This window comes from Dama dama, chromosome 11 (assembly GCF_033118175.1).
Source record: "Dama dama isolate Ldn47 chromosome 11, ASM3311817v1, whole genome shotgun sequence".
Classification (NCBI taxonomy): Eukaryota; Metazoa; Chordata; class Mammalia; order Artiodactyla; family Cervidae; genus Dama; species Dama dama.
Window position 1 is genome coordinate 45360386 of NC_083691.1, and position 20289 is coordinate 45380674.

The 20289-nt window shown below is 34.6% G+C and overlaps 1 protein-coding gene across 6 annotated transcripts in view; it reads left to right on the forward strand.

The window, feature by feature from the left end:
* USP34 (ubiquitin specific peptidase 34) overlaps positions 1-20289 on the forward strand; it is a 223009-nt gene that overhangs the window by 175732 nt on the left and 26988 nt on the right. For all 6 annotated transcript variants that reach the window (XM_061155228.1, XM_061155230.1, XM_061155226.1 and 3 more), the window contains 16 exons: positions 506-584; positions 1839-1892; positions 2001-2096; positions 8077-8141; positions 8237-8312; positions 8404-8451; positions 8544-8609; positions 10354-10434; positions 12320-12405; positions 12794-12962; positions 13062-13136; positions 14234-14385; positions 17967-18015; positions 18100-18204; positions 18307-18351; positions 19095-19199. In XM_061155228.1, the coding sequence (XP_061011211.1) occupies positions 506-584; positions 1839-1892; positions 2001-2096; positions 8077-8141; positions 8237-8312; positions 8404-8451; positions 8544-8609; positions 10354-10434; positions 12320-12405; positions 12794-12962; positions 13062-13136; positions 14234-14385; positions 17967-18015; positions 18100-18204; positions 18307-18351; positions 19095-19199 (1351 nt within the window). The remainder of the gene's footprint in view (positions 1-505; positions 585-1838; positions 1893-2000; positions 2097-8076; positions 8142-8236; positions 8313-8403; positions 8452-8543; positions 8610-10353; positions 10435-12319; positions 12406-12793; positions 12963-13061; positions 13137-14233; positions 14386-17966; positions 18016-18099; positions 18205-18306; positions 18352-19094; positions 19200-20289) is intronic.

Genomic DNA, 20289 nt, shown 5'->3' on the forward strand with positions numbered 1-20289 from the left:
AATACACTGTCTAGGTTTGTCATAGCTTTCCTGCTAAGAAGCAGATATCTTGTAAGTTCATGGCTGCAGTCACTATCTGCAGTGATTTTGGAGCCCAAGAAAATAAAATCTGTCTTTTTCCACTTTTTACCCTTCTGTTTGCCAGGAAGTGATGGGACCAGATGCCATAATCTTAGGTTTTTGAATGCTGAGTTTTAAGCCAGCTTTTTCACTCTCCTCTTCCACTGTCATCAAGAGGTTCTTTAATTCCTCTTCATTTTCTGCCATAAGTGTGGTGTCATCAGCATATCTGAGGTTGTTGATATTTCTCCCAGCAATCTTGATTCCAGCTTGTGATTCATCAAGCCCAACATTTTACATGATGTACTATGCATATAAGTTAAATAAACAGGTTGACAATAGACAGCCTTGTCATACTCCTTTCCCAATTTTGAACCAGTCATATATACATATATTTATATATAGTACATACATACTTGATCAATACATATATGCTCTGCTTTAGGTATCTTTTTAATGATGCTGAGGTAAAACCTTTTGATTCTGCTCAACTTGCCTCTGAATGTTTTGGTGGAGAGATGACGGTAAGTTTTACTCAAAAATTTTTAAGTGGTTTGTGACTTTCCAAGTACTTTACAGTATCATAAAACCCAAAAACAGTCATTTAACTTTCCTTTAGTTCCTAATTAAATCTAAAATTTGTTATTTGTTTAGTATAGTTACTAAGGTTGGAGCAGATACCAGACATGGCAGTTTTTAAAAAATATATATATATATTTTTAAACTTTTTTTTTCATTTATTTTTATTAGTTGGAGGCTAATTACTTTACAATATTGTAGTGGTTTTTAAAGATTTCTTCAACTGATTAAGAAGGTTGACTTACAATTGAAAAATGAAAGTAAAAGAGTTGAATTACACTGACACAAGACGTTATTGAACACGTTGTTTCCTTAAATGCTCTGGGATTAGAGCAGGAAGAAATTGCTCTTTACTGACTGACTGTGAGAAATCTTTGACCAGGAAGTTGGCTTAAGCTGAACTTTAAAGATCATTCCTTGGTGCTTTCTGTAACAGTAGCAGCTGTTATTACTAACACTACTAGTGACAGGATAGAAAAGGGTTATCTGTTACGTAATTAGCAGTTAAGATGTAAAAAAGACAGATTGGAGTAGTCTTAAAATAATTTCACTTCTTCATATGCATTTTACCCTGGTAGCAATTTTCTGAAAATTTAAAATTTTCCCTGTTGATTCTCTAAATCAGATATTAAAAAGTAATTTATATTTCACAGATAAGCCCAGATAAAGTTATATTTTCCTTTAGTAACTATGTTTATTGTGAATAACTGGTTGCCATTCTGGATTTTAATGAAAAGGCTTTCTTATTGCTCTTTGATGTTCTTATGTACTATTCTGAATTGAAAAGAAGTAGACAAATTCTTAACACTTTGAAAATGAGTAGAAGAAGGAAGTAAATAATGTGTTACTATTGAAGGCATAGCTAAACCTATTGCATCTCTAGGTGTTATTCCTAGAATAGTTCCTTAAAAGATTAAAAAGAAAACAAACTTTGCAAAACTTTCCTCTTAAAAGGTAGTTTTTCAGATTGCAATCCATTTTATTAAACTTTATATATTGGTGGTAAGTACCTTAAAAATATTTTGATCTTTTCTTTGCCAAAAATTTCTGTCAAAGATTTTTATGTGATAATGCTATTTGAGAACTGTTTACAAAATTGCTATAAAGTTTTAAATATCTGTTAGTAAAATATTTTGTATATAAATATAGCTGAGTGTACCCATTTCTTAAAGAAGGAAAACTTTCATTGTTTTATACAGACCAAGACCTATGATTCTGTTACAGATAAGTTTATGGATTTCTCCTTTGAAAAGGTAACCATTTCTTTCATATATTTTACATTGTTTTCTGACTCCCATATTATCTACTTGTATAGTTAAACTATGTCAAAATGAAAATATACTGTTTTTTCCCTCTTGAAGACCCACAGTGCATATATGCTGTTTTACAAACGCATGGAACCAGAGGAAGAAAGTGGCAAAGAGTACAAATTTGATGTTTCCTCCGAATTGCTAGAGGTATGAGTTAATTTAAGTTTAGCAACAATTTAAAAGCATGTTAAGTATTTATGCAAGTATTCTATAATATAAAAGCAGGCTCAAACATTATTAGTATCTGTAATCCAAAGTAGACTGTAACACTATTTATTTTACAAATAGTCTTGGTAATACTGACATATGACAGGTGAACATAAAGAGAATGAGATTAAAGGGAGTGGAAAACAATTATTAGTAACACTGAAGAAAAGAGAGGTAAAAGGTTTGTGGAATTAGTGCAAGCTCACAATTAACTTGTATGATCGGTGATACATTTGGATTGGGTGATAGGACTGGGAGTATTCCTTTTCTTATGCTTCATATTATACACAAGTGTATTTTAAATGCATTTAAAATGTTTGTATATATATTTTAAAATGTGTCTCATTTGTAGTAATGAAGCTCTCTTCATTTAATAATATATTAAGTGATATTGTTAGGGATTTTTAAAAAATATTCATGCTGAGTATGTTGTATCAGTGTTATAAGCTGACTCAGCCAAAAGTACAGAATGTAAATCTGCAGGAAGGTTTACCTGGTAAACATGTAATCTTCCATCAAGACAATTAAACTTTCATTGTTTGAATGACTGGTATTTTGCAGTTTTGGTCAAGTCTTAAAGCTGAGGAGATTTTGTGCCCCACTCTTAATGGTATCTTGCCTACCTATAATTTTCTGATGCAGTGCCAAGAATATTACTTTCTCCCAAACCCCTTAATTGGGTTTACCATCAGAACTAGAAATCAAACTATGAAACTCACCTGTTTATACAAAAATTTATTTCAACTTCTATCATAATAGCAAAATTATTACATATTATCATCATCATTATGTGCAAGACTTTGTGTTCCCAAGGTATTCAGGTAAATGTAGACTATGTTCTAGATGAGGCCCTAACAATATTTTATGATAGTCAGCCCACTCATTGAAGTAAAGTAAAATTTTAAATAAAATCTTAATGATGTCCAGTTGACATATGAACAGCACAGGCTTGAACTGCAAGGTTCTACTTATATGTGTGTTGTTTTTTTTTCTTTTCAATAAATGCAGGATGTCTAAGTAAATATGAATTTATTTTTCACGTTCTCTTTTCATGTTTGATGTGTAGTTTTCACAATACATACAATATCTACAGTGTTTTGTATAAGACTATTGAGGGGACTTCCTTGATGGTCCAGTGATTAAGACTCCAAGCTCCCAGTGCAGAGGGCCATCCGTGTTCGATCCTTGATCAGGGACCTGGATCTTACATGCAGCAACTTTTAAAAAAGATGCTGCATGCCAGAACTAAACATCCTACCTGCAGCCGAGATCAAAGACTTTGCCTGCCACAGCTAAGACCAAGTGCAGTCAAGTAGATAGATATTTAAAAAAAAAACCCAAAAGCTGTTGATGCAGGTATTGAGATTCATCTCATAAGCAGACAACATAAACATACCAATATACATGAATATAATACAGTACTGTAAATATATTTTCTATAGCTTATTTTGTTGTAAGAATACAGTATATAACACATACACAATATGTATTAATCAACTGTTTATGCTCTCAGTCCAAAGGCTTCCAGTCAACACAAGTAGGCTATCAGTAGTTAAATTTTGGAGAGAAAAGTTATATACAGATATTTAATGCAGGACTTTGGCAATCCTGACTCCCTCATTGTTCAAAGGTCGGTCAGCTGTAGGGACTTCCCTGGTGGTCTAGAGGTTAAGACCCTGCCCTCCCACTGCAGGGAATTTGATCTGTGGTCCAGGAACTAAGGTCTCGCTTGCCACACAGCACAACAAGGGTCACCTGAATATTGCTTATTTACATCTCAAGCTTCCTGGTCTCAGGACTTCTTTATATTCTTAACATTGAAAACCTTAGAGTTTTAACTATTCATTTTTATGTGGTTATATGTATCAATATTTACAATATTAAAATTAAAGCAAGTTTAAAAAATTTATTTTAAAAAATAACCCATGACATGCTGGTATAAATAATTGTTTTTAAATGTCCTTCAGAACAAAACAGTTCAGTGAGGAAAGTGGCCCTGTTTTGCTTTTTTTTTTTTTTTTTTTTTTTTTTTTTTACAAATCTCTCTTAATACCTGATTTAATGGAAGACAGCGGGAGTCTCATAACAGTTTCTGCATTTGGTCTCTTGTGATCTCATTCATCATTGAACCTCTGGAAAACTCCATTGTATACTCAGAAGAGAATGAGGTTTTTTTTTTTTTTTTTAAGGCTGATAACATTTTAGTGTTACTAATAAAATTGTTTGAATCCTTTTTTAAAAAATTTATTTTAATTGGAGGCTAATTACTTTGCAATATTGTGGTGGTGGTTTTTGCCATACATTGATATGAATCAGCCATGGGTGTACATGTGTCCCCCTCTCCTGAACCCTGCTCCCTCCCCATCCCTCTGGGTTGTCCCAGTGCACTGGCTTTGAGTGCCCTGTTTCATGCATCAAACTTGGACTGGTCGTCTATTTCACATATGGTAATATACATGTTTCAGTGGTATTCTCTCAGATCATACCACCCTTGCCTTCTCCCAGAGTCCAAAAGTCTGTTCTTTACATCTATGTCTCTTTTGTTGTCTTGCATATAGTGTTGTTGTTACCATCTTTCTAAATTCCATATATATGCTTTAGTATACTGTATTGGTGCTTCTCTTTCTTACTTCATCATGTATAATAGGCTCCAGTTTCATCCACCTCGATAGAACTGATTCAAATGCATTCTTTTTTATAGCTGAGTAATATCCATTCATCTGCCAATGGACATCTAGGTTTTTCCGTGTCCTGGCTATTGTAAACAGTGCTGCGATGAACATTGGGGTGCACGTGTCTCTTTCAGTTCTGGTTTCCTCAGTGTGTATGCCCAGCAGTGGGATTGCTGGGTCATATGGCAGTTCTATTGCCAGTTTTTTAAGGAATCTCCACACTGTTCTCCATAGTGGCTGTACTAGTTTGCATTCCCACCAACAGTGTAAGAGGCTTCCCTTTTCTCCACACCCTCTCCAGCATTTATTGCTTGTAGACTTTTTGATGGCAGCCATTCTGACCTGCACGAGATGGTACCTCCTTGTGGTTTTGATTTGCTTTTCTCTGATAATGAATGTGTTTTCATGTGTTTGTTAATAATACATGTGTTTGTTAATAATCTTTTCATGTGTTTGTTAGCCATCTGTATGTCTTCTTTGGAAAAATGTCTGTTTGGTTCTTTGGCTCATTTTTTGATTGGGTCGTTTATTTTTCTGGTATTGAGCTGCATGAGCTGCTTATATAAAGTTGTTTGAATTTTACAGACACCCTATGAAGGTCACTGTACCTACATGCCACCCCCACTCCCAACTCCTCCCCTCCCTAAACCATTCTTTGAGGACCACTGATCTACACTGTGACAAAAGAGAATCCCAGACTTTTACTACAATAGAAAAATAAGCTGAACCGCATTACTCTTTTAAAAAATAATAGTTTTATTTATATATTTTCATCTGTGTTTGGTGTTTGTTGCGATGTGGGCATTTCTCTAGTTTCAGAGAGTGGGGGCTACTCTCTAGGCTTCTCATTGTGCTTCTGTTTTGGAGCACAGGCTCTAGGGCATTCAGGCTTTCAGTAGTTGTGGCATACGGGCCCGGTAATTGTGGCTCCCAGGGTCTAGGGCACAGGCTCAGTGGTTGTGGCACACGGGCTCAGTTGCTCTGCAGCATGTTGGATCTTCCTGCTTCAAGGATTGAACCCCTGTCTCCTGCATTGGCAGGCGAATTCTTTACTACTGAGCCACTAGGGACACCCCAGCATTATTTTTGATTGCAAAGCTAAACCAAACATTTTCTCCTATCTTTGTTGTAGCTTATTAATTTAAAATGTTTGGCTACATATATGTTTTACTAAAAATTAAATAAAATATAATATTTTTATTGTATTATTTAACATTAACATAGATTTTAGACATAAACTAGAATCTGGTCCTTTAGATTTCTTTAGTTGAAATACAGCTGGGAGCAGACTTTCTCAAAGGGAAAATAGACAATTTTAGAGCCATAAAATATATTAAGTAAACAAACATAAATTGTAGTGATTGTTACGGATAGAACAAGCAGAGTGCTCAGAAATGGAACAGAGTTGATCAGGATTGCTGGAGGGGGCAGGTAATCTGGATATGTTTTAAGTTAACCTTAAACTGAGACTTGAAAGTCAGTAAGGAATTAATGATGTGGTAAGTTCTCCAGGCAAACAGAACATGATGTGTAAATCTCTTGAAGAAGGATGGAGCTCATTGGCATGTTTCAGAAGCTGAATGATGATCTCTGTGACTGTGGTGTTTAATAAGTGCAAGGAGGAATGGCCCAAGGTGAAGTTGGACAGATACATATAAAATACCCAGGAATGTTCTCATCAGTGTAGTGCAGTAATCTAGTACTTAGACATACTCAGTGGCTCCACATACATTGTATGGATACAACGTAAAAAGGGCCATTAAAAAACCAAATGAATATTTCTGTAGGACAGAAATTGTGCCCAATTGCTCAGTTGTGTCTGACTCTTTGCGACGCCATGGACTATAGCCTGCCAGGCTCCTCTGGCCATGGAATTTTCCAGGCAAAAATGGAATAGAATGAAAAGCATTGAGCCTGGTGGAAACCAGGGTCTACCAGGCTCTAAGACCAAAGCAGTAGTGGTTGAGAGTTAAGTTCTTGTGGGGTAAAGGAGCTGAGCTTGTGGCTAAAAGCAGGAAGCTCTAATGGGGCTCTGTTGCTGTGAAAAGGCACTGCATTGGGATAGGTAAATGCTGTCAGTCTCCCCGGGGCTATAAGAAAGCTGCAGTGGTTAGAAATGCTAGAGGAACAAGAACTCTGAAGCAGGCCAAATCAGGTCTGTGATTTTTCCAAATATTGATAACATGGAGCAGGAGCCCTAATTAGTGATTTTAAGACCTGATTCTGAACTACAGTAGTGGACAGGAAAGGCAGGTAGAGGTGGTTTCAAATCTTCAGAGGGATGAAGAGAGTAATATCTATAATCAAAATATAGGGGACCTCCCTGTGGTGGTAGAGTGGTTAAGAACCCGCCTGCTAGTGCAAGGGACACGGGTTTGATCTGGCCCAGGAAGATCCCACATGCCACAAAACAGTTAAACTGGGCACCATAACTACTGAGCCCTTGCCCTAGAGTCTGTGCTCTGCAACAAGAGAAGCTACCACAGTGAGAAGCCTGTGCACCCCAAGGAAGAATAGTTCCGCCCTCTGCAATTAGAGAAAGCCCATGTGCAGCGATGAAGACCCCAGCACAGCCAAAAATAAGTAAAACTTACAATAATCAAAACATAAATTTATTCCAGATAAAAGTAATTTTATGGAACTGTCAGTTACTTAGATCATGTTTAGGGTATTCAGAAAAGGAAAAGACATTAAAGTCAGCAAAGCAATTCTATAGGACAAATATCAGAAATATTTTTTCATGATTATTGTAAGCAAAGAAATTACCTCTCACTAGATCTGCGAACCTGAATCACTTTTTTTCCAATTTTTAAACATAAACCTTTATAAAAGTATCAACCTGCCATCATTTTCCTGTGTTATCAACATAACATAGTTTTGTTTATTATATGTTATCTCTTCAGACAGGTGGAATTTCAGAGTTCGTACTTCAAAAATTTTCATAAATTTAGAATAATTTATTTATTTATTTTATTTATTTCATAAATTTAGAAAAAAAGTTTATTTTTATCACCACCAGTGTGGTGGCTTGAGTTAGCCAGATAAGTAATGATAAATTGGATCAGGTTTAGTGACTACTTCCATATTCCATTTACCTGGAAAAAAGTCAACATGAATTTTAAGTGCATGTATTTTTTTGTTTTGTTTTGGTTCCTTCTAGAACAAGTCTTATTTTGTCTAATAAAAATATTGGTAAAATGTTATGAAACATGCTTTCTGATACCTCATGTTAACATTTTTTTCTTCAGTGGATTTGGCATGATAACATGCAGTTTCTTCAAGACAAAAACATTTTTGAACATACATATTTTGGGTAAGTTTGGTAGATTTTAATAAGAGAACTTTTATTACACAATTTAAAAAAGTCTTACTTCATGAGAATTTTAACCTGTTATTTTCAAATTCTAGGTTTATGTGGCAGTTGTGTAGTTGTATCCCCAGTACATTACCAGATCCTAAAGCTGTGTCTTTAATGACAGCAAAGGTAATATATGTATAACCTTAGATAATTTCTTCAAAATTGATGACTTTAAAATAATTAAATCTTTTTTGCTTAAATTTGTCCTTTCTTGCAGTTAAGCACTTCCTTTGTCCTAGAGACATTTATTCATTCAAAAGAAAAGGTGCGTATTTTATTTTTTAAACTTTTGTGCTAAATTTATGTCATTTATCAGATAGCTCTTAAAACCTCCAGTGACTTCTTTTTCTTTTTTAGCCCACAATGCTTCAGTGGATTGAACTGTTGACCAAGCAGTTTAATAATAGTCAAGCAGCTTGTGAGGTGAGGTGAATAATTCAACAAAACAATGCATAGCTTAAAATTCACTTTCTTGTTTTCTTTTATTCTTAACTTAGATGCTACAGCAAAATTATTTTATCTGTTATAAATCATAGAGCGCCCAGTGTTGATTATTCCTAAAATTACTTGATAGCCAAGAGAAATTTATAATTATGTATCAGCTTCATTACACTGAGTAAATAATTGATTTTTAAGTTACTTAAAAGTTCTTGTGTTCTCCCTGTCATGTATCAGAAGGAAAAAGTGTAGAAGATTTAGGACTGCACCAGGTATTTCTTAATTCCTTCTGCATGTTACCAGAAAATACTAAAAAATACATACCTCCCTTACCTCCTGAGGAAAATAGTAGATCCCTTACCCCCTGAGGAAAATAGGAAAATCTGTCCCAGTAGATCAATTTATGTCCTATTTTATCTTTTCCAGAATTGCCTTATAAGAGAAACATATCCCTTAGGATAATATGCACACTGGTAATAATCACTTAGCCATATTGTCATCTTACTATTGATTATCATGTTTATGGTCTTGCAGAGTGGTATATATCTTTCTAGGAATGCAAGTCTTATAAATTTCCAGAAATGGGAGACAGCAGCATAGTGTACAATGAGATTAGTTGAAGATTTTTTTCATATATAGGTTTTTAGAGAGATTTTGAGTTTTTTCAGTTGGTTTGTTTGAATTAGCATTCAAACAAAATCCTTTCCACATTTTGCTTTTGTCTTATAAATCTTTTTTCACCTATAATACAGTTGACCCTTGGACAACAGGGGTTTGATCTATTTGTCCTTTCATACATAGATTTTTTTCAATAGATATGTACAGTACTGTACAATCTGTGGTTAGTTAAATCTGAGAATGCAGGGGAATCTCAGATACAGAAGGTCAGCTATGGAACTTGAGTATTTGCAGATTTTTGTATATGCTGGGACTCCATATCAAGGAGTAGCTGTAGTTACCTTTTTTCCCCGCTCCGTACCACTTTGTCATTTGTTCTGCAGGATTTTCCACATGCTGGTTTTGACCTATTGCATCTTTTGGGTATTCTTTGACATACTCCTATTTCCTCTTCCTCTTCATGATTTTTAAGAAACTGGTAGATGCTGAAGCTATATTAGGTCATAAATTTGTTTTGTTTTTGTTGTTTTTTAATAAAGTTGTCACTTCAGTTTTTTCACTAAGGATTGGCCCCTAGAACTCTCTCAAGGAGTTAAAATTCTCTACAGTTGTCAGCAGTTATGTGTATGCATTAATGAGCAGTACAGTTCAGTAAAGGAGTTAAATATATGATTAAGAGAGATCTTGAAATTAATAGGAAATTGTCTAAGCTAAGTAAGTGTAAAATGTTTTGTGTTATCAAGAGAACATAAATTGGTTTTAAACATAGGAAAAGTGAATCATCAGATCCTATCTTATTAATAGGAGCAAAAGATCCTACAGTGTGACATTTAAGAAGTCTAAGAGGAAAGTAGTATTCCACTTTGTTAAGCACTGCCAGTTGTTATCATGTGGGTTGTACACTGTAATGTAAATGGCATCCATGGAATTCTGTATTGAGAAGACTTTGATTATGACTTTAGGCATTTTAGATTTTAGACTTTCTACCAGCTGAAAAATCTGTTTTGGTAAGAACTTAAAATAATTCAAATGTCAGTTAAAATTAAAATCCTTGTGTAATGTTTATCCCCAAATGTTGGTTGAATATTAAAATCACATGATTTTCTTACAGTGGTTTTTGGATCGCATGGCTGATGATGATTGGTGGCCAATGCAGATACTAATTAAGTGCCCTAATCAAATTGTGAGACAGGTAAGAAAAATTTTCTTTGAAAAAGAAGTAGTTTTCAAGTAGTTGATTACTCTGAATTTGCCCATGAATATACTTTAACCCAGCATTGAAAGCATTGAAAAGATTGAGCTCAGACCACAAGAGTCACTTTGCTGTTATTTTTACCAGCCTCTTGGCACATCATCTATCATTCCATTCAAGTGATTAAAATAATTCACATTTCCTGATTATGGGAAGATAGCTATAACTACCTGTTTTCTCAGTTATGTGTATTGTACTCTGGGGACACAGGATCGATGTGTGACATGTGAATTGTACTAATAATTTTTCAGTTCCTTAGATGCTCTACCCATGGTAGGGTACGGTAATAGCATTGAAAGTTAAATGAATAGTATGTAACTTATTTCTGTGACAGATTCTGAAATGTCACATGAATCAATTTATTTTTCCTAAACCAATGGAAAAATTAACAAGGAAGAAAAAACACATATATCCACTTACGATACAAAACCAAAAATTTAATCTGAAATATGCTACTTTAAGTTATTCTTGATATATAATTCTTATAAAATCTTTTGATGTGTAAAATTTAGTGGTTTTTAGTCCTGTTCCCAAACATGCAACTATTATCTGTGTATAATTTTATAATACCCTGAAAAGAAATCCCATACCTATGAGCAGTCACTTCCATTTTATCCTTTTCCTTCTCTTCAGCCCCTGGCCACCATTCATCTACTTTCTATCTCTATGGATTTGCCTATTTTCACCATTTCACTTGAAGAAAATCACACATTATGTGTTTCTTTGTGATTGGCACGTTGTGGCTTATATCCGTAATTTGTTTCTTCTTACTGCCAAATAATATTCTATATATGAGATTTTGTTTCTCTCTTAAGCAGTTGATGAATGTTTGTGATGTTTCCACTTCTTTGCTAGCTTGAATAATACTGCCGTGAACATTCATGTACAGATATTTGTGTGGACATATGTTTTCAGTTGTTTTGGATATATACATAGAAGTGAATTGCAGGGTTGTATGGTCACTATGTTTGACATTTTTAGAAACTATCAGATTTTTTTATCATGGAGTCTGCACCTGTTTACATTCCCAGCAGCAATCTATGAAGGTTCCAGTTTTGCTACATCTTCTTCAACATTTGTTATCATCTTGATTTTAGCCATCCTGATGGGTGTGAAGTAGTATATCATGGTTTTGGTTTGCATTTCCTTTGTAATTAATGATATTGAACAGCTTTTCATGTGCTTATTGGCTATTTGTATATCTTATTTAGCGAATTCTTAGACTTTATTTTTTAGCTGCACTGGCTGTTCGTTGCGGCACATGGGGCTTCTCTAGTTGTGGCGAGCCGGCTCAGTATCCCGGCAGCATATGGAGTCTTAGTTCCCCAACAAGGGATCAAACCTGTGTCCCCTGCATTGGAAGGTATATTCTTACTACTGGACCACCAAGGAAGTCCCACCTCAGACATTTTTAATCCATAATTTTTTGGATAAACTTAAATTGTTTTCTCCTCGTCATTGAGGTTCTGATAAGCAACTACCTTTCCCCACGCCACTTTTCTGAAAGAAGTGGGTGCCAGGTTTCTTTCTACTGTATCTCCATTAGTAAAGGTTTCATGAAGCTTTGTAGTTAGTAATCTCTACTACTAATACCTATAGTTTATTGTTGCTTTTTCCATTATAAAACTGAACATTGCTTTTCAAGCTAACTCTACCTTTTGTCCTCAGTCTATAGTGGAGACTCCAGGAAAGCTTTAGAATGTCAAAAGATAATCTGTGAGAAAAATATAAATGAGCAACAGAATTTTTGATCATGTTCATTTTTCAGTATCTTTGTTACCTGACATGACTTGTCTCTTAGGTTGTCATATCTTTTCACTTGTAGATGTTTCAGCGTTTGTGTATCCATGTAATTCAGAGACTTAGACCTGTGCACGCTCATCTCTATCTACAGCCAGGGATGGAAGATGGGTAAGAAGTATACCTTTTGAACTGAACATTTTAAGCTTTTTTATTACCTGCCTGCAAAGTATTTTTAAATATCCACACTGAAATATTTAGGTTCTCCTTATTAAAAAGTCTATAATAATATAAATCAAGAAGGAAAATTTTTGTTTTATTTTTATTTAATTGCATTTTCGAAATCCTCTACAGGGAACTTTTTTTTTTTTTTTTTTTTTTACAGGGAACTTTGATTTAGTCTTTTTGTTTTGATTTCAGTGAGAGAGAACTGGAATCCAACTGTTTGTATTGCTATAATTACAAAGATGATAAATTCAGATTTTTAATATTTCTCCTCCTAGAATATCTATTCCCAGACTTCATAGTTTCTCTAAGATACATAAAATTATGTTTCCAGGTCTGATGATATGGATGCTTCTGTAGAAGATATAGGTGGTCGTTCGTGTGTCACTCGATTTGTGAGAACTCTGTTATTAATTATGGAACATGGTGTAAAGCCTCACAGTAAACATCTTACAGAATATTTTGCTTTCCTTTATGAATTTGCCAAAATGGGTGAAGAAGAGGTGAGGCTGTATCTTGTTTATTTTTAGTATTATATACTTATTTTCAGTATTTAAAACATAATTGTATTTATATTTTTAAATCAATATTTTTGTTTTTAGAGCCAGTTTTTGCTTTCATTGCAAGCCATATCTACAATGGTACATTTTTACATGGGAACCAAAGGGCCTGAAAATGTAAGTACAGTTCTGCTTCATATCAGGGATATTTAGAGGTCATAGTTTCAAGTTGCACCATGGAAAGATAGTGGATTTCCTTTTAAGTCCCCTCTAGCCCTGATATTAAATGATTTTAGGAGTCTGTTCGGTTGATATCTTTAATGGATCTAGTAAGAGAAGAAACAATCAAGCAATACATTTCACTGGTATGGCCTGGGATCAAAACCAATAAATTTAGCAAAATGACCATCACCTGCTTTAGTTTCCTATCGGCATATTGTGTTTCGGTGAACATTTTTTCTGACCATATTTTTAAAGCCCTTTGCTGTATTAAATTTGTAAGTCTTCTAAAAATTCAGGTAGCTAGTCTGTTCATAATATTGGAAGTATTTCATCAATTTTATATTGTTTGTAATGACCACATTGGATTGAATGCTCTGTTTGTTCTATCTTATTAAATTCTTGTTGCAGCCCTAAGAGGTAAGTACTATTGTTATCTCCATTTTACAGACGCGGAACTTGAGGCATAAAGAAGTTAACTTATTTTACATGACAGTGAGTTAGCATTTGATCCTTGATTAGACTCCTGAACAAACCTATTAGCCACTATGCGGTCATGGTTCTCCAAATATATACTGTTATTATCTAATTCCCGCCTAGGTGGCTACTTATTCAGTATTGCATTTCAAACTCCTGATGAATTTCTCTTTGAAATGCCTACTGTTTGGATTTTCTGAAAATTGCAAATATAGATTCCTTTATTTGTGTGACATTTTTATTAAATACTTTCTTATCATATTCATATGAACTTTGATCCTGATTTATCTTCCAAAGAACTTACCTATAAGAAAAAGTTACTATTAAAGAATTTATCTCTTTAGGTAAGGTAAATACTCACAGTATCGGGAATTATTGTTCTTTACAACTCTGCCTGTTAAATCTAAAATTGTCCTGAGTGTCATTTAGACTTTTAAAGTTAGGGTTAGGCCTTTGAATGTTATTTTTCCTGCCATCATCTACCCACCATCTACCCTGTATAAAATAATCAAGCTATTTGCTGTCAACCTAATGTTAAAAAACAAGTATATTAAAAATGAATTGTGTTTATGTTCTAGCCTCAAGTTGAAGTGTTGTCAGAGGAAGAAGGAGAAGAGGAGGAGGAGGAAGAAGATATACTCTCTCTGGCAGAAGAGAAATACAGGCCAGCTGCCCTTGAAAAAATGATAGCTTTAGTTGCTCTTTTGGTTGAACAGTCTCGCTCAGAAAGGTGAAATGTTTCAACATTCAAAATGCTTAAAGCATGTTTGGTTTTATTCTTTTTACATATTTGTTTTATCATTCTTAATTCGGTGGCTTTTGTTACTTAATTCTTTTTAAATAATAACATGATTCATCAACTCTTGTAGCATAAGTATTTCAGTCCTTTGTACCAAACTTTTACTTTGCCTCTGAGTCATGTTAGAAATATACATTGAAGAAATATACAGTAAAATATCTAGCAAAATTATATGTGCATTCATCTTTTAACCTAGCAACCCCACTTCTGGGATTCTGTTCCCAAAATACAGAAAGATGTATATTTATTGAAGCAGTGTTTATAAACAGCAAAAGACTGAAAATGTCCACAAAGATGGGACTAGTTGAAGAAACAGCATCCCCTCTATAAGAGTACTCCATTGCAGAAAAAAGAAGAATATGGAATCTGTATATTACCATGAAGAAATCTTCAGGATAGATATTACTAAGGTGAAAAAAATGAAGGTGGACAAAAGTATATATAGAATACTATATATATATATTTTTTTTTTTTCGGGCCGCATGGTTTGGCTTGCAGGATCCCCGAGTCCTAACCATTGGACTGCCAAAAAATTCCCTACAGTATGCTACTTTTTAAGACAGGGGAGGCTGAGAGAGACAAAATGAGTGAAAGAGTGTGTGTGTGTGCATGCGCGTTCGTTTGTGTGTGTGTACGCGTTCGTTTGTGTGTGCGCACGCACATGCATACGCACATAACCAAGCCTCATTATACATGGATCTCCAATTTGCAAATTTGCCTACTTAGCTGAAATTTATTTGTAATCCCCAAATCAATACCTGTGAAGCTTTTATATTCATTTGTGGATTACAGAATGTACCAAAAATTTGGAGTTGACGTGACAACACACTTCCCCAGCTGAGGTCAGATGTGGTGACACTATGCCTTCTTGTTTCAGTTCTCATATTGTAAACAAACTTTTTTGCGGTATGTGCCACATTTTTCACATTTATGCTCTTTATTTGGTCATTTGGCTGTTTAAAAATGGTCCCAAGCATAGTGCCAAGTGCTATCTAGTTTGTTCCAAAGTTCAAGAATGTACTAATGGTCAACATAAAATCAGGTGTCTTGAAACAGAAGCACACATATGAAACAAGGTAACATTGATTTATCAATGAAAATGTTATGACCCAGAGGGTCACAGGAACCAGCTGTGTGTTTTCCCTATGAGCAATGATTTCAGTGTTCACTGATTGAGTGTTTGCATCTCCGTATAGAACATAAGTACTGCAAATGACAGGAATTGAGTTTTTTTTTTTTAATTGAAGACTAAGTTTTTAAAAATAAACTTTAAAAACAAGTTTCCAGTGGTTGGGGGGAGGAGAAAACAGACTGGAGGGGACAGGAATGGAAGTTTGACTTCTTTGAATGTAGTACATTGTTTTGTTTTTTAGATTTATTTTTGGAATCATGTGAATGTTTTATATAATTATAAATTTAATAAAATGCAGTCCCTAAAAATCAAAAGCAGACTGAAATAAATGAGACTAACTGTATATTGAGTTGGTGACATAAACATTGGAGAAGAATTAATTAAAGTGACTTTAGAACACACGTTGATTTAACTGTAATTTTTAGTGGTATGTACCTGAAAGACAAAGAAAAATTGTAAAATTATCTTAAAGTGTTTTGCTAATTATATTGTTAGTATTAATATAACTAGAATTATTATTTTGAAACTATGTTATAGAATAAAGTAAATAGATAATTGTTAACATCATTAGAAACCAAGATTTTCAGAAAAAGAAAAGAGGAGAAATATTAATATAAAATTGTAGGATGTTTATTTAACTTCTTTAACACTAAATTTGAATTTGGCAACATCAGTAGAGTTCATGGTATATTTTGTCTTAAGCAAAAAATGTATTATGTATCTCCATTTTCTGAAAGCATCTAGAAACTCTGTCCAACCCCAAATCAATGAGTGCCACTGGCATCTAGACATCATTTACCACTGAAAAAAATCAAGGTTCCATAGGAAAATGGCCAGTTCCAGGTTTTGGGCAAGAAATGAATGGGAAGCCTTGAACATTTTGTCATTTTGGAAAGCAGGGAGGCTATCAAAGACTTTTGGGGTCTTGTTAAAAGGTCTCAAGAGTCAACTTGAGGAGGTTTCTACTGGTCACAGACTGGACAACTTGAACATCAATAACAAGAAGAAGTAACTGCAAGTGGACTAAAACATTTCACGGATGTTTACATCCATGAGTTCATAATGATACTTAAAAGCAAAATTTTAAAAATTATTGGCAACCTTTGGAGTATATTAAGAAACCAAACAATAATTTTGAAAGCGTATTAATAAAGGAACAGCATCAAGTATTTATCTTACCTGCAAGAATTATACTTCATGGCAACCAGATTGTAAATGAGAGATGCTCGTCGTCATAGAGGTATTTGAGCTAATAAATGAGCAAGTAGTGCTGGAATTGGGATACTAGTATTTTGCATCCCAAATAAAGTAATGGATCTAGGAAATGATCATTGTGGGCTGAAAACTTTAGAAAAAGAGGGACAGCTTTTCATTGTGCCTCATGATGAAAGTTCATACCACTGCTTACAAGGTATTCTTAATTAAAGGGTCAAGCCTAGATCTGATCAAGTTTCTGGGTTTAACTACCAGTTTACAGGAAATACGGGGACAGAGGAATATGTTAAAACAACACAGTGAGGATATAATCAGCAAGATGGAAATGTGGGAAATTCTACACGACAAACTACCTCCTCTTCAGCAGATTAAATTGCAAGATAAAAAGAAAATCGGAGGGGACACCAGTTGTCTAAAAGAGATTTAAAAGACATTTCAACCAATGGCAACAGAGGACTTTATTTGGATCCTGATTCAAACAGATTATAACTTTTTTTTTTTTATTTTTAGAAACTTGAGGAAATTGTACATTGACTGGATCTTGTATGATAATAAGGAATTTTAATTTAGGTGTGAATAATGGTAGTGTGTTACATTTTTGAAGTTTATGTTTGAGATATATATTGATTGATGGGCTCAGTGATACAATATCTGGAGTTGTTTCAGAATAGTTCAGATTGATTAAGTAGGAGGTACAAATGAAACAACACTGACCATGAGTTGGTAATTTGACTGTTGGGATGCTTACACTATTTTTGTATGTGTTTGAAATTTTCTTTACTAAGTTGAAGAAATATGCAGTAATTTTAAACTTGAAAGTGAAATTCTTTATTTCTTCAAAGTTTGGTTTGTTTTAAAACTCCTCATGTCAGAAAAGCTCTCTAAATTATAAATTAGATCCATCCTCGTGCACGAACATACTGAGTTAATTAAATGGAAATAACGTAGATTTGGACTTCCATATATAAATCTTGGAATTTTGAAAAATTGTCCAAAAGGTGTCTAGTGAACAGGTCCAGCTAGCGGAAAGTTAAAAAATCATTTTATGATGGTGTCTTGGTATACTTGTAACTGAATCAACAATGTTGTTATGTATCATGACTCAAATGGCTCTGAATTAGTATAGAGGAAAGAAAAACTTATTTCTACTAATGTTTTCTTTCAGGCATTTGACATTGTCACAGACTGACATGGCGGCATTAACAGGAGGAAAGGTAATGCCTTCTTAATACTAGACCACTTGATAATCCAAAAAATAACAAAATAGTTCTTAAATGAACAACTTTTGCTTTTGACAGGGATTTCCCTTCTTGTTTCAACATATTCGCGATGGCATCAATATAAGACAAACTTGTAATCTGATTTTCAGCCTTTGTCGATACAATAATCGACTTGCAGAACATGTAAGTACTGAGAAACAGTCAAAGTTTTTTGGTAATTTTTGGAAGAATATTCTGAAATTCTCTCTCCCTCCCCCCCCCCCCCCCCCCCCCTTCTTGTTTCAGATTGTATCTATGCTTTTCACATCAATAGCAAAATTGACTCCTGAGGTATGTAGACATTTGTTAATTCATGTTTTTCAAATTACTGTGAGGACTAACAATGCTTTCAGGTGAACCTTTCTAACCGTTCTTGAGGAAAAGTTTATCAAGACTTCCCCCATAATACAGTAACCTATTTTTAACTATATAACTTGAATAAATTGAATTACCTCTTCATGTCTTATCACAAATGTCATTTTCCCAGTTAACATAATTTGAACATATCAGTGTGTCACCTAGGTACTAAGCTTTAAAGTTGTTTGGTTTGAAGCATATATCATATTATACCTTAGAAGAAAGTGAACTAACTAAAATTCTGCTTAGGTGGATAAGTTTGTATTTTTTAAAAAACTAAAATGTTATAGCTACTTTGAGAATACATTTCAAATATTATTATGAATTATACCTCAGAGAGCACAAGTTGCTACAGGAAACTTTTAATCTAAATTTTTCTATAAACATGGTTGTCTCTTCTCATTAACTAGAGTTTTTTCGCGCCTGCCCCCCCTGCCCCAACCAGTTGACATCCAGAAAACTATATTTTCTGTTACATGTGGCTCCTGCGCAATTGACACTGTGTCCTGAGCTCATCCTGCTGCTTCATGGTAGTTGAGGTTCATACATATGAGTACTAATCTCTCTAACCTAATACAACAGATTTAAATGTGATCTGTAGAAGAGTTACATTTGTTTTCTAGTGAAAGTGATTGATTCACCAGATCTAAATATGCAGTCATATATGTGTCTTATAGGCAGCCAATCCTTTCTTTAAATTGTTGACTATGCTAATGGAGTTTGCCGGTGGACCTCCAGGAATGCCTCCCTTTGCATCTTACATTCTGCAGAGGATATGGGAGGTAAGTCTTGTAGATGTTCTAGTATTTATTTTTCTAACACAGTCACTCCCATTTTAAGTACTAGTTTCTTCTTGCTTGGGTAACTCAGTATGGTTTTAGTAAGTCATAGGTCAGGAGAAGAAAAGATACTTTAGTCAGAAGATCTTGAGGAAGAAGATTTCCTGGCTAGTTAGTGTCCCAGATGTTTAAAGACTTTCTTGTAGAATCATAAACAACCTTTACTCCGTATGAGGTTCTCATTCCCCTACTCTCAAAGATTCCATGAAGTGGTAGAAGCCCTAGAAATAAAAACTAGTTGCTTTCAGTAGTTGATAGAAAATACAGAGGAAGCACCAACCACTACCTGTCTTCCAGAATTACTGCTGAGGTTACAGAATTTCTTAGTGTTGGAAATGCCCACTCGCTGGGCCAGGGGCTTGGTGGACTTTTTCTCTTGATAAGCCAGATAGTAAATATTTTAGGTTTTGTGGGCCATATGGTCTCTGTCAGAACCACTCAACTGCTGTTTTACCATAAAATCAGCCATAGACAAATAGAAATGAGTGGGCATGGCTGTGTTCCAATACAAACTCAAAAACAGGCAAACCACAGAATTTGTCCTGTGATCCATAATTTTCCAACCGCTGCTCTAGATTCCTGAGATTTCCTTTTTCCATGAAAAAAATCTTTCCAGCAGTATAGTGAGCTAATTTTCATTCTCAATTACAGTAGCAGATTGGTCAAACTATAAGAAAAATAAAGATGGAAACATCAAGGAATTAAAGCACTTTTAATGAATACTTTTTTAACATTAATTTTATTTATTTATTTTTGTCTGTGCTGGGTTCTTGTTGCTGCACAGGCTTTTCTCTAGTTGTGGCAAGCAGGGGCTACTCTCTAATTGTGGTGTGAGGGCTTCTCATTGCAGTGGCTTCTCTTCTTGCTGAGCATAGGCTCTAGAACATCTGGACTTCGGTAGTTGCGACATGTGAGCTCAGCAGTTGCAGCTTCCAGGCTCTAGAGCACAAAGTGTCAGTAGTTGTGGTGCACAGGCTTAGTTGCTCTGTGGCATGTGTGATCTTCCTGGACCAGGGATTGAACCCATGTCATC